This window comes from Microcaecilia unicolor, chromosome 11, assembly GCF_901765095.1.
Source record: "Microcaecilia unicolor chromosome 11, aMicUni1.1, whole genome shotgun sequence".
Taxonomy (NCBI): domain Eukaryota; kingdom Metazoa; phylum Chordata; class Amphibia; order Gymnophiona; family Siphonopidae; genus Microcaecilia; species Microcaecilia unicolor.
In genome coordinates, this window is record NC_044041.1 from 77994103 (window position 1) to 78008479 (window position 14377).

The 14377-nt window shown below is 46.3% G+C and overlaps 1 protein-coding gene across 4 annotated transcripts in view; it reads right to left on the minus strand.

Moving 5' to 3' along the window:
- The window catches only part of CSNK1G2 (casein kinase 1 gamma 2), a 146412-nt gene that overhangs the window by 57971 nt on the left and 74064 nt on the right, over positions 1-14377 (minus strand). For all 4 annotated transcript variants that reach the window (XM_030217723.1, XM_030217722.1, XM_030217725.1 and 1 more), the window contains exons 3-5: positions 13131-13171; positions 706-775; positions 288-436 (exon numbers count right to left, since the gene is read on the minus strand). In XM_030217723.1, the coding sequence (XP_030073583.1) occupies positions 288-436; positions 706-775; positions 13131-13171 (260 nt within the window). The remainder of the gene's footprint in view (positions 1-287; positions 437-705; positions 776-13130; positions 13172-14377) is intronic.

Below are 14377 nucleotides of genomic sequence, written 5' to 3' on the forward strand. Positions count from 1 at the left end.
GCGCTGTCCTTCTGTAACACACACACACTAAAAAGAGCAGGCTCTTATTCGCTTGCCCTGCTTTGCTCTCTCTCTCAGCTTCCATCATGCTGCCTTTCTTCCTGTTATGTATTAGCAGTAAATTAAGGACACTAATAGTAAAGAAGAAGTTAACTGTCAATGGCAACCCTCTCCTTGTGTTATCTGAGGACCAGGTAGTCTTTCAGATAGACCCACATGTGTCAGAATTTTACTCATTTACACAAAAACAAACTAGAACTTGTGCAAAAGCAAGGTAGCAGACTCACCAGCTGGATCGCTATCATGAGCACCGTTTTCAGTGTGAATATCCGATCGCACAGATCAAACAGGTCCTCCAGGCTGGGCCCCAGCAGTTCCAGCACCATGGCATTGTACTTTCCACATGGCCCAAAGTAGTACACCTGAGGGATACCTTCTATGGGAACAAAAGACAAGAGACTCACAACTGACAGAATTATACACAGCAGAGGACAGGCCCATAGTGCATGAGCATGCATATCATGGGAATTAAGCAGGGAATAGTCTCAAAGGCATGATTCAATGGAGCCTGGATAATGAAGGAAATCTTAAAGTTCCATCCCCATCTGTCACCAACATGCAACTCAAACACCATCAACTTTAAATCCCCTTATACTGCTTATTGTTAAATTAACCAACTGATCATTCTTTCTTCTTAAACCTCACCTGAATTGCCAAGCTGTTTGTAAAACCGATATTCCAGATGTAGCTGCGGAGCTCTGGATTTTATAGGTTCCTTGTGTTTCGTAGGGGCATGGAAAGAAAGAGGAAATAAGTGATTGATCTAGATAATTTCATTTCATTTATTAGGTTTATATCCTGCCTATCAGAAGGAGAGCAGGCCTCAGCTTTTTAACAGAAGGAGTTTGGAAATAAAGAAGCAGAAAGTTTATTGTATAATTGTTAAATTCAAGAAAGAAAAAAAAAAGCTTTCACACCAGAGAACTAAGAAGAAAGGTTGCACAACAGGTAAATAAGGCGTTGGCAATAGCCAGAAGGATGGTTGGATATACCAGCAGGAAGGAGGAGGAGACAATGCTTCTGCGTAAGTTTTTCTAACCAAAGAAAGCAACAAATGAGTCTAATTCCTGCAGTAAACCAGACCAAATCAAAGCAGAAATAATATTTATTATAATCATTAAATAGATAAAAGCAATCCTAATAACGTGTGTATGTATATGTGGAGCGGGGGGGGGGGGGGGGGGGGGGGTTCCTGCTGGGAGGCATATGTGAGTTTAAAATGCTCTAGAAATATATTAGCTTTCCTTGTCATCAAGCAGATGAAGCCATTACGTATGGGTTGTGTCCATCAACCGGCAGGGGGAGATAGAGAGCACTCAACTTTTCTCAGTGCCTCATGGCCAGCTAGCTCCACTGCCTCTTCAGTATTCTCTATCTCCCTAAGCAGGATGGCTGCAGCTTCTTCGAGCTCCATCAAAAATCTGCCTGGGGGTGGCTCCTGGCTTGCCAGTTGTTAGCCGGGGTGTTAGAGGCTATAGCAGCTTCACTTTGAAGGCACATAGGTCAGCCCTTTCCCTGCCTTACCCATGCCCCCGTGGATGTGGACATATTAGCTTGCTTTTCCCTGTCCTTTCCCACTCAGTGGATGCAGGCACATTGGTTCGCCTTTCCCACTTATCTGAGCCTCCAGAGTGTTTTTATTTACCTCTTTTGCCTCTGCTTTCCTCACAGCATAAAAATAAATAAATAATTAAAGTTGTGTCGCGCTTTAGTGCAGCGATCTTGGAAAAGAGGGTTTTTTTTTCTTCAGATTCTTCTGCAGGACCGGAGCTGTGATACTCGGTCTAGTGAGGTACGAGTGTTTTCCGACTCCTCTGGGGTGGGCCTGCGATCGTGACGTTTTAGGCGGTGTTGGGAAAACATTTCCAGTTTCGGGCCTTGCCTTTTGGCCTCGCCACAGCTCCCTGAACCTTCTCCAAGGTAATGGTAGTAGTAGCTGCCTTTCTCAGGCGAGAGGGTATGCGGGTTCACCCGTACCTAGACGACTGGCACATCAGAGCAGACTCAGAGAGAGTCATCTCGCTACAGCCAGAGTGGTTTCAGTCCTTCAATCTCTGGGCTGGGTCGTCAATATGGCCAAAAGTTACCTGACCCCTCGCAATCTCTAGAATATTTGGGGGCCAGGTTCGACACAGCCTCGGGCTATGTGTTTCTTCCCGAACAAAGGCGGTACAAGCTTCAGAATCAGGTCTGTCTGGCTCCTGAGGATGCCCCGCCCACGAGCTTGGGACATTGTCCAGCTGTTGGGATCGATGACGGCCACCTTGGAAGTGGTGCCATGGGCAAGAGCGCACCTGAGACCTCTACAGTATTTTCTACTTCAACGATGGTCTCCAGTATCTCAGGATTATCAGTGCAGACTTTCTTGGCTCCCTGCGGCCCGCCTCAGTATGGAGTGGTGGCTCTCGGACAGCATATTGCGGCGGGGAATGCCGCTAGTGCTCCCCGATTGGTGCCTAGTGGTGACAGATGCCAACCTGAAGGGCTGGGGCGCACATTGCCAGGGGAAGCATGCCCAGGGTCTGTGGACATCAGACGAGTCGGAGTGGTCTATCAACCGCCTGGAGTTGAAAGCGGTGTTTCTGGCTCTTCTGGCCTTTCAAGTGGCCCTGATTGGCTGTCCGAGTGATGTCAGACAACACGACAGCAGTGGCCTACATAAATCGACAAGGCGGCACTCAGTGCAGAGCTCTAGCCGCACAGGCCAAACAAATTTGCCACTGGGCCGAGCTGCATCTACAGTCCCTGTCAGCAGCTCACATTGCAGGTCAGAGTAATGTGCAAGCCGACTATCTAAGCAGGCATCAGATCGACCCAGCGGAGTGGAAACTAGCAGACGATGTATTCCTGCAGATATGTGCCAAATGGGGCAAGCCAGTGATGGATCTAATGGCGACCAGTTCCAATGCCAAAGTCCCGTGCTTCTTCAGCAGATGGAGGGATCCTCGCTCTGCCGGGTTGGATGCCTTGGCTCAACCCTGGCCCTTGGGCTTGCTGTATGTCTTCCCTCCGTGGCCCTTGATAGGGCGAGTGCTCCTGCGGATTCGGCTGCATCCAGGAGAAGTGGTGCTCATCGCCCCGGATTGGCCCAGGAGGCCTTGGTATGCGAACCTCCGACAGATGCTGTTGAAGGCTCCCTTTCAGTTACCTCTGGTTCCGCACCTGTTGTCACAGGGGCCGGTGGCCATGGAGGACACCTGCCGCTTTGGTCTTATGGCATGGCGATTGAGAGGGCGCAATTGAGAGATAGGCTACTCAAATAAGGTAATTTCCACTCTCCTGCAGGCCCATAAGCTCTCCACTTCCGTGGCTTATGCCAGGATTTGGCGCCAGTTTGAAGTCTGGTGTGTTTCAAGAGCGCTTTCTCCGTTGTGGGCTCCTCTCTTGCTGATTCTGGACTTTTTGCAGGATGGTGTACACAAAGGCTTGGCCTATAATTCCCTGCGGGTGCAAGTGGCAGCATTGGCCTCCCTGTGTGGCAAGGTTGAAGGCGTGTCCTTAGCTGCTCATCCAGATGTGGCACGGTTTCTTAGAGGGGTGCTTCGGCTCCGTCCTCCCCTGCGGGCAAAATTGTCCAGCTTGGAACCTGGGTTTAATATTGAAGGCCCTTCAGGGGGCTCCCTTTGAACCGCTTTGGCGTGCTTCAGAGAAAGAATTACACCGAAGGCCGTCTTTTTAGTGGCCATTACCTCGGCAAGACGGGTGTCAGAGCTCCAGGCGCTGTCCTGTAGAGACCCTTTTCTGCAATTCTCAGAGTCAGGGGTCACGGTTCGGACCGTGCCTTCCTTCATGCCTAAGGTGGTTTCAGTGTTTCACCTAAACCAGCCTGTTTTTCTTCCCTCCTTTGTTGAGGAGGAGTTTCCAGGTTCATTTGGGCAGTTGCACCTTTTGGATGTGCGCAGGACTCTGTTGCAGTATCTGCGAATTACAAATGCTTTCAGGACCTCTGATCATCTTTTTGTGCTGTTTGCAGGTCCTCACAGAGGGTCTTCAGCGTCTAAAGCCACTATTGCCCGTTGGCTCAAAGAAGCTATCTTTTCAGCATATCTGCTGTCTGGCCGGGCTCCGCCTGAAGCCTTTAAGGCACATTCCACAAGAGCGATTTCCTCTTCCTGGGCAGAAACTGGAGCACTATCTCTTCAGGAGATTTGCAGTGCTGCAACATGGGCTTCTAAGCTCTCTTTCGCCCGACATTACAGGCTGGATGTGGCTGCCAAGAGGGATGCGCTTTTTGGAGCACAGGTGCTAGCGCGTGGTGTGGCTTGTTCCCACCCTATTTAGGGATTGCTTTGTTACATCCCATACGTAATGGCTTCATCTGCTTGATGACAAGGAAAGGAAAATGAGGTTCTTACCATGATAATTTTCTTTCCTTTAGTCATAGCAGATGAAGCCATGAGCCCTCCCTGTATGATTGTCTGTATTGCAGTGATTCTGATTTTAGGTGCTGTTCTTGTTTCCTGAAGTTATATTCCTTCCTTGGGGAGTCGTAAAACAGACTTCAGGATTCTTGTTACAGTTATAGGAGGATGAGTTCATTCCCTCCAGTTCATGATTTGGGAGGATGAGTTTATTCCCTCCAGGAGGATGCAAGTATTCCCTCCGTTTATACAAAGTGGAGGACGAGTTTATTCCCTCCAGGAGGATGAGTTCATTCCCTCCTTTATTGAGTTCATGCCCTTGTTAAGGAGCCATCGTTCGCTGTGAGGAAAATTCATGTTATTCCCATTGCGGTTTGCCATACTGCTTTGGAAGCTTCAAATACTGAAGAGGCAGTGGAGCTAGCTGGCCATGAGGCACTGAGAAAAGTTGAGTGCTCTCTATCTCCCCCTGCTGGTTGATGGACACAACCCATACGTAATGGCTTCATCTGCTATGACTAAAGGAAAGAAAATTATCATGGTAAGAACCTAATTTTCCAATCTCCTCTGTATAATGACTATGCTCCTCTCTAGCATTAACTAAATTAGAAATTTATCTAGACCCCTGCCAGGTTTTTCTGACCCTAGCCAAAAGCCTGCAGATTTATTGTCAAAACAGTGGTATTTATATTTGTGATAAAATAACATCTTTTTGGTATATTCATGAATAAGAGAGTTAAGTGCTGTTTGTATAGATTCTAAAGACTCTTTTGCCACTGTGGTGGGATATTTAACGAAGTGCAACTTAGCTACTCTATATTTCTTTTCCAATGATAATATACCCTGAAAAATACGCTTAGCTTGAACTGCCATATACATAAGTCTTGCCATACTGGAACAGACTGAAGGTCCACCAAGCCCAGCATCCTGTTTCCAACAGTGGCCAATCCAGGTCACAAGTACCTGGCAAGATCCCAAAAAAGTACAATACATTTTATGATACTTATCCTAGAAATAAGCAGTGGATTTTCCCCAAGTCCATTTTAATAATGGTCTATGAACTTCTCCTTTAGGAAGCCACCCAAACCTTTTATAAACCCTGCTAAGCTAACTGCAATGAATTCCAGAGTTTAATTACACGATGAGTGAAGAAATATTTTCTCTGATTTGTTTTAAATTTACTACTTAGTAGCTTCATTGCGTGCCCCCTAGAGCTAGTATTTTTGGAAAGAGTAAACAAGCGATTCACGTCTACCCGTTCCACTCCACTCATTTTATAGACCTCTATTGTATGTCCCCTCAGCCGTCTTTTCTCCAAGCTGAAGAGCCCTAGCTGCTTTAGTCTTTCCTCACAGGGAAGTCGTCCCATCCCCTTTATCATTTTCGTCGCCCTTTTCTGTACCTTTTCTAATTTCACTATATCCTTTTTGAGAAGCGGTGACCAGAATTGAGCACAATATCGGTCTCACAATTGAGCGATACATTATAATATCCTCATTTCTGTTTTCCATTCCTTTCCTAATAATACCTAACATTCTATTTGCTTTCTTAGCCGCCGCCACACACTGAGCAGAGAGTTTCAACGTATCATCAAAGATGACACATGTAGATCCTTTTCGTGGTCAATGACTCCTAATGTAGAACCTTGCATTATGTAGCTATAATTCAGGTTCCTCTTTCCCACATGCATCACATTGAACTTGCTCACATTAAACGTCATCTGCCATTTAGATTCCCAGTCTCGTAAGTACATATGCTCAGTTTCACTTAAAGGAACATGCAGGACGTGAAGAGGAAGAAAAAGCAGGCAGGGAACGTAGTGGCACTGGCGCCGGAGACTGGTACTGAAGAAGGCTTCAGCTGGCAGGGGTTGGGGACCCCCGCCAGCAAAGGTATTTGCTGCTGTGTGTGGGAGGGGGGGGGGGGGGAGCGGCAAGGCAGCAGACTAAAATATGCCCCCCCCACTTCAGGCTCTGGCACCCTCCCACTGCGAAGTCTGGCTATGCCCCTATCTACCCTTCTCCATTGAGAATACTGACCATTTACCTTACTCTCTGTTTTCTATCTTTTAACCAGTTTTTAATCCACAATAGAACACTACCTGCTATCCCATGACTCTCCAATTTCTTCTGGAGTCTTTCATGAGGTACTTTTTCAAACACCTTTTGAAAATCCAGGTACACAATATTGACCGGCTCACTTTTATCCACGTTTGTTCTCTCCTTCAAAGAAAAGCAGTAGATTGGTGAGGCAAGATTTCCCTTCACTAATATGGGAGTGTCTCATAATACAGAGACAGTGCATCTCTTTCACTATCAGTCAAACAGGTCCTTTCTTGCCAGCGATAAAAGGAACCAAGAAGTGTTTCTTCCCATGTTGTTTATCAGGTAGTCGCTGTAACAGCCCCTGATGTATCCTCCAAGTTAATCCACTCCACGGCTTTGTCTGGAGAATCAAATATATTCCTGTGGCCTTCTCTGTGCACTTTAAGCAGAGCAGGCTACAGCAGCATAAATCTCAAACGCTTCGCATTGAACTTAGCATACAATGGGACAAAGGCCTTTCTTTTTTTTTCGTGAGTGCCACAGAATAATCCTGAAAAATATGGATGGGAAGGCCTTCATACTGAACCTTATCACTTTTGAGCTTATAGCAGCGCATTAGCTCCATTTTCTGAGCAAAATTATGGAACTTAGTGATAAATGCTTGGGACTTCACCTCACCCTCCTGCTGCTGACATAGGCAGTGCACCCGCTCAAGCTGTATTTGGCCCTGCTGTAACCGTAGTCAGGAAGGTGGCCATAATCCAATGCTCCAACTCTGGCAACAGGTGCTGATCCATGATAGACTCTGGAAAGCTGACAAAATGTTAAGATCTGTTTTCCAGATCATCCAGCGTGGCTGTGTGCTCTATTACCTATTTAACAAGCGTTTTGAATTCAGTGCCAAAGGACTGCACATCGACCTCAATGTAGACACTCAACATTCTAAATTCCCCAGTTCTTTTAGAAAGTTCTGACATTAATTGACACACACTGTTTATTGGAGAAGACAGTTTTCAAATCTAGGATCCAGTGCCTTTACCACTGCCGCAGTGTGCTCCGATATTAAAGGTTCTGAAGTAGGCCCCTACAGGCCTGGCTGCAGTTCCACCATCTTCTCATCAGGCAACTTATTTTGGTCCTTTTCTTTCTTTCAAGTTTTAGCCACCATAACATCCAATGACTTCGTAATATATTTGTCCATACAACTATCAGAAGACATCCCCCACAAGGAGGTAGGTGAAATCCAATGTTAGAGAAAATATTTAGGGGGGGGTGGGGGTGGGGGCGGGGAATACCATAGCAAGTCCAGACACAAACACCCTCTGCTGTTCACAGCATTATGTGACCCCTCCTAGAACTCTTTTTAATAATTGTTGTTAAATTGGCCACCTTCCAATCTTAATTTTATCTTTGAGTTTTCAGTAACCTGCAGTGTATACTATCTGGTCCAGATGATTTGACACACTTTAAATTTGTCAGATTGGCTTATTACATCATCAGGGTTCACTGATATTTCTTTCAGCTCCCCCATGTTGTAACCATTAAACACCATTTCTGACACAGGTAGCTCACTTACATCCTCCTCAGTACAGACTGAAGCAAAAAACTCATTTAGTTTCTCTGCTATGGTCTTACCCTCCCAAGTGCTCCTTTTAACTCCTTGACAGACTCCCGAACAGGCTTTCTGCTTTTAATGTACTGAAAACGTTTTTGCTATGAGTTTTTTCCTCTACAGCAAGCATCTTTTCAAATTCTTTTTTAAAATCCTTTATATCGCACATCATCTCTTGGAAACAGTGGTTGGGGGCTCAGGAGGAATTTTGGAAACATGTTCACTTATACCCTCACAAATGCTCGGCAGTTACTTTGTACAGGCAGATGCAATATATGCTAACCACCAGACTTTACTGGACATAAGAGAGGTACATACATGCTCTGCAATAGACCATGGTGGATATTGTTGGGAGAAATCTTGGGAACAGGGGAAGTTATGAGCATGTGTGGTTGGAATGCCCTAGAGCTAAACAGGTTTGGGTGAAATATAGGATGACTAGTAAAACATGCCTGTTTCAGGCGCAAATGAAACGGGCGCTAGCAAGGTTTTCCTCCCGAACCTCCCCCCCCTGCTCACCCCTTCGGCGTTGTGAAGGCACTGGCCGCCATTGTTGCGGACCTCAACGCACGCCAACACCACCTTCAATGTGCTGAGTCGTTGGTTGTGAAGCCACTGATGCCATTGCTCCGCCCTTGACGCAAGGGCGAGGCCCCAACACAGTGATTTCGGTGGCTTCACCACCACGAACCCTTCGAACCGGAAGGAAGTACCCAGAGGAACTGACAGTGACGTCAGTGTCCTCAGAACGTTGAGGGTGAGTTTTATTATATAGGATATTACTTAAGTGGACAGGTGTGAACTGGAGGGGATCCCCAGAGGTGTGCCTGTTGGGAGTTATGTTGGATGAAGGCAGGCTGAGGGACACAGGTAGACTAGTACTGACCCTGTTATTAGTGGCAAAGATGACTTCTGCGAGACGCTGGAGAGATGCTCCGAGTCCCATCAATGAGACCTGGAAGCTCCTTCTGCCAGAAAAGGTATACCACCAACAAGTGCTCCTCCTTCTGCACTCCATCAGTGCACCTCTACCTCTATCTACAGGGATAACAAACTGGGTTCCCAGGGGACAGTGGCTTCATCTGGCTCCCTCAACACCAGCTGCACCCAGGTTGAGCCCCTCAGGGGTTTCTTCAGCTTGGAGTGCGTTGCCACCGAAGGCATGGCCCCCAGGGAATCTGCTACCTCAGAGCTTGGGAGGCTTCCCTCCGTGAAGGCTTTCTGGCATGGTCCTGTGGTTTGGTGGGAACAGCAGCCATGTTGTTTCTTCCCCTTCTCTGCTCCTAGAGCAGCACCAGCAGGTTCCTGTGCTGGGAGAACCCATGGGTGGGGGTGGGGGGAACCACCACCCACTCCACTTTGGGTCGGGGGGGGGGGTCCTCTTGAGAGTCTGATGGGGCACCTAGTGCAAAATGGCTCCAGCATGTTATTTTGCTGGCTAAGGAGCCAACCAGCGGTGGAGCCACAGACACCTCCTGGCCATGACCACTGAGACAACTGATTGAGAAGAAATATAAATCAAGTTGTATAAGACATTTGCCAGAAAGGCAGCTCTGGACTCCAAAATATGCCATCTCCAGGGAATCAGGGAGCTGCTGGTGCCAAAAGAACAGTGAGCAGCAGGGAATAGAGCCTCTAGAGGATCTTTGCCCCTTTTAAGGTCCCCTCCGGGGTTTCCTACTCCGTGACCATTATGCGCATGACCACTATGTAGAGGGGGAAAGGGCTGTTAAGGCAGTGGGTCCCATTCATCTGGCTCCAGTGCCGAGACAGAAGACAGCTGCAATGCCTGCTCCCCCCACCCCACTGATGGCATCAATGAGGCTAGGGAATTCTTCCAGCCAAAATAGCTCAATGATCAGGGAGTGCATCTCCTTCACATGGGGAGGTTCTTGGTTCGAATTTGCATCCAACACAGAATCTTCCAGTAGGAAAGGCACATGTGGGCAACATTTCCTGGACTGGTGTGGCAAATTTTTTTGTGTGTGAGCAACAAGTTTTAAAAACTAAATTTTTGAGCACCAGTATTAGAAATGCATTTATGTAAATAGCGCAAAAAAACATGTTTGTGAGCAACCATGAAAAATCTGTGAGCGACGCTCCTAAAATGTATGAGCAAATTGCTCATGAGCTCTGTCTTTGAGGAAACATTGCACGCGGGCTCTATCTGGCATAAACCCACTCTGAGCCATTTCCATTCAATTGGAAATGGCCCCAGAAGGTGCTTCACCCCTGAAATCCCCCTCCCCCACCAAGTGCCCAGAAGTGGCACTGTCTAATGTAAGAGACTGCTTAATGAGTACCCCCCAGATCCTCTCTCAGGGACTGCTGAGGAGAAAGTAGCTGCCGTTTCCATCCAGCCCTTGAGATTGCAGGCCACCCTGACCCTCCCCAGGGCCATTTTCACTAAACTGCTTACCCACAAGCCGGGCAATGGGAACCAGCAGAGCTGCTGGTTTCTGCCGGAAGTGCAGCATCTGGCAGCCAGCATGCCCAGCTATATAGTCTGCCTCTGTCCACATCCTCCTCGGCTTCTGATGTGGCTGCTTTTTCTCTTTTTTCAAAGCCCTAAATTAGGCTTGTGCTTTTTTTTTTTTTTTTTAACTTGATGTTCCTGAGCAGCAGGTAAATAAAGCTAGGACGCCGAGATCCCTAACCTTTTTTTTTGGAGGACCTTGACTACTCAGAGCTGCAGGGCACCCCCAGGCAAGCAAGGAGAGCGGGGATGTGGAACCACACACCCTGTGGGGTTTGAGCCTGACTGCTTCGGAGTTCAAGCTCTGCTCGACTAGACCCGGTTAATGAACCAGGGGCAGAAGCGAGGCTGTTTGGCTCAACCATGGTTCTATCTAGGCCAAAGGACCAAAGAGCTAGGCCTAGGACCAGCACCAGTCTGAACACCTTTACTATTTCTAGAGAAATACTGAAAAGTTCCAGTAGAGCACCAGTCTAGATACAGATGATCTCACTGGAATTTTCAGCTCTCTACCTCCATCTTCTGGTAGGAAAGGGAACACACACAAGTCACTTGTACAGACTGGAGTGACTGGGACGCTAAGGAAGTACATATATGATTGCACTGGAAAAGGTACCCAAGTACCTGTGGCATGAAAATACTGATACAGTTTTTGTAGTAAAATAAAATAATCATCTTTAAACTGAAAAATAAACACAAGTTTACAAACATGTAAGAATAGAAACCCTATTTATAAAAAAGTCAAGAGGTGCTTGTGTGTCTCAGAACTATGTCTAAATGTCAGCAAGTATTCTGTGCTATAGAAATAAAACTCCACCTAAACTACACTCCCAGAATGCATACATGCAGTGCACATCTGAGCATGTGTGATCTTGTCAGCATGTTTATCGTTTATTGTTGTTTATTGCTTATTAAAATGTGTTATACTCTGATCTCAGTGTACAACAAATATTAAAATAAACTTTAGTGAAAAGAACTCCATTTAAAAGACAGAAAGGCCTAACACAAAGTACACATATCACGGTTATGTCCATAATTTAATAAAGAACCGTACCTTCTAAAATCACCCTTCTTTAGTAAAGATAAGTTGTTGTTGTTACATTTGTACCCCGCGCAATGCACAATGCTGTGTTGTAGTACATAGGTACATATTTACTGCACATACCTGCACATAATTTTCAAAGCAAATTATCTAATGTAGAAACTAGGTGCTAAAGACAGGCATACACTATCCAAGGGAGGGGATTAAAATAACTAGCACATGTTGCTTTCTTCCCTCAATTAACCTTTTCCATTTTAAGAGTAGGAAATTCCACTGTTATTTTAGCGTTTATTTCTGCTATATTTTTATAACAAATCTGTGATATGTTTATTACCTCTCTTACTTTAAAATCAAGACTTGAGTGGAGGAGTGGCCTAGTGGTTAGGGTGGTGGACTTTGGTCCTGGGGAACTGAGTTCGATTCCCAGCACAGGCAGCTCCTTGTGACTCTGGGCAAGTCACTTAACCCTCCATTGCCTGCCGCATTGAGCCTGCCATGAGTGGGAAAGCGCGGGGTACAAATGTAACAAAAATAAAAAATAAAATAAAATAAAATTTGCTCAGCTCAAGATAAACTGCTCAGCTAAGCCACAGAACCATTAAAAGCCACATCAAATAAGCTCTTTTTGGAACTAAATGTTCTAAATGAGGCATTTGTGCCTGTGACATACATCCTCGGAAAGAACACTGTTGTCAATCTGGACTGTAACCCTGTTCAGTGCCACTATGTAACAAATTCTAGGCAATACTTCAATACACAAACTCGCTAACATGGGGGCGTCCATATTTTGTTTCCTAGTGATGTTACTAGTCTCATTTTAGTCCAAACTCACTGGAATAGCAATACTTTTCTTGCTTAAAGAAAAAAAAACCAGAAGTGAGAGAAATACCAGCACTATGACAGACACATACCAAAGCAAGATTATGGATGTCATTAGCAAGGGTTGAAAGCGAAAGGCTGGGTAGAAATCTTTGGCTGACACTGAAGTTTTTAAAAAATGTTTAGGCCATTTCTTGGCTTGTTTTGCTCAACTTCATTCTTTTTACCTTTGGTTGTTCTTTTTCTTCCTCCTCCTTCCCCAGCTAAACAGCTTAATTTGATTTGATTACTTGATATACTGCTAAAGACTAGTGCTATAGCAGTTTACAATTCTATTAAACAAAGTGTAAACCATTTCATAAAACCAATTGAAAACACAATATTGGTGAGTGGGGGGAGAGAGAAATGCACCATAACCTCTTCTTGATTTCACTCATGGTTATTAACACTAACAGCAACACCAGTGAACATTTTACTAAAACAAACATTCAAGCAAAATGAAAATTGTTTTAGATTTGATCACCTTAATTGACTGCTGCAGCTTATACACTGAACCAGTGAGTAGTTTGTCTCCCTCCACACCCAAATCTCATGAGCTGGTCATCTTCCCCCTCCCCCAACTTCCCACTTCATTCAATAGAATGGGACTAATGCAGGCAAAGCACAAGACTAACCAGTCAAACCAGCTATATAGAAAGGAAATGAGAGGGCTTACCAGTTTTATAGCCACATAATCATTGGTGTAAAGATTCTTTCCTGCATGAAGAGAAAGTAAATAATCCAGAGATTAGCAGCCTGCCTAAAAGTCAGGTCACCAACAGGCAGATGATCAAAAACCCCATGCTGTTCCAAACAAAACCGTAAAATTAGTGCCAGAAGAGTGCTGGGAAATGAAGCCTTGATGATCAGACTAATAGCATGCAAATTAAAGCAAGCTATTAACGCTGATCATTGGGGTAACTTCTGTGGAAGGATTTTGTGATTGGGCACATGTCCAAGGCACAATCCTCCCGCAAAAGTTGTTTGACAGGTCCGGCCTGTCAAAAAAAGAAAGCCTGGACCTGTCAAACAGAGTAGTACATGGGGCTGGAGGTGCAGAGGACCTCCAGACCCCCCCCCCCTCTCCCGCACACAAGGGAATTAGATCCAGTGGAACTCCACCCCCCACTTGCACACAAGGGGTTGGGGGTCCGGTGGACCTCCAGCAACCCTCCGTTCAAAACAGTTTCCCTAGTGGCCCAGTGGGCAACACCCCACCCATCCTGGTGGCCTTATTCCACTCCCTCCCAAAGGCCGAGTGAAGCTCCCTCCTCCTGTGAGTGCCACCTTCAAAATGGCAGTGCCCTTATATGGTACTGAAGCCCTGCCCAGAGCATCCCAGGATGCACTGGGCAGGGCACCAATCTGAAGGTGGCACTAGCAGGAGGGAGTGTTATTCCCTTCTCCTGCTTCACAAAGGTACGGGGGGGGGGGGGGGGCCCTAGGCCACCAGGGCGGGTGGGGGTGTCGCCTACTGGTCCACCCACCAGTGAAACCTTTGCATAGAGGGGAGTAGAGGGGCCTGCCCTGTAAGCATGCAAATGCATGCTGGACAGGGCTCCTCATTCCTCCCCAACGCTGAACAAACATGAACACCAGCTTGGAGCTGACGTAGGGTTTGCCATGGGAGCAGTGTCAATGTTTGGTAGGCTGCCCACTGAGCACTGGGGAGGAACACCTAATGCCCTGCTTAGCATGCATTTGCACGCTACTTGTGCTCAGAGCCAGCGAGCGTGTTGTTACATGCGCTCGCCCGCTCTGATCATACGATGAAGGCAAATGCGGCTGCTAGTCCAGTGCTAATGGCCTCTAGCACCTGCGTTTGCTTTTGATCATTGGCCCACAAATCTCCTTGAATGACATTCAAAATGGCACATAGAAAGGTCAAAAACAGCCTGATATAATGCATTTTTTAAACCTCAA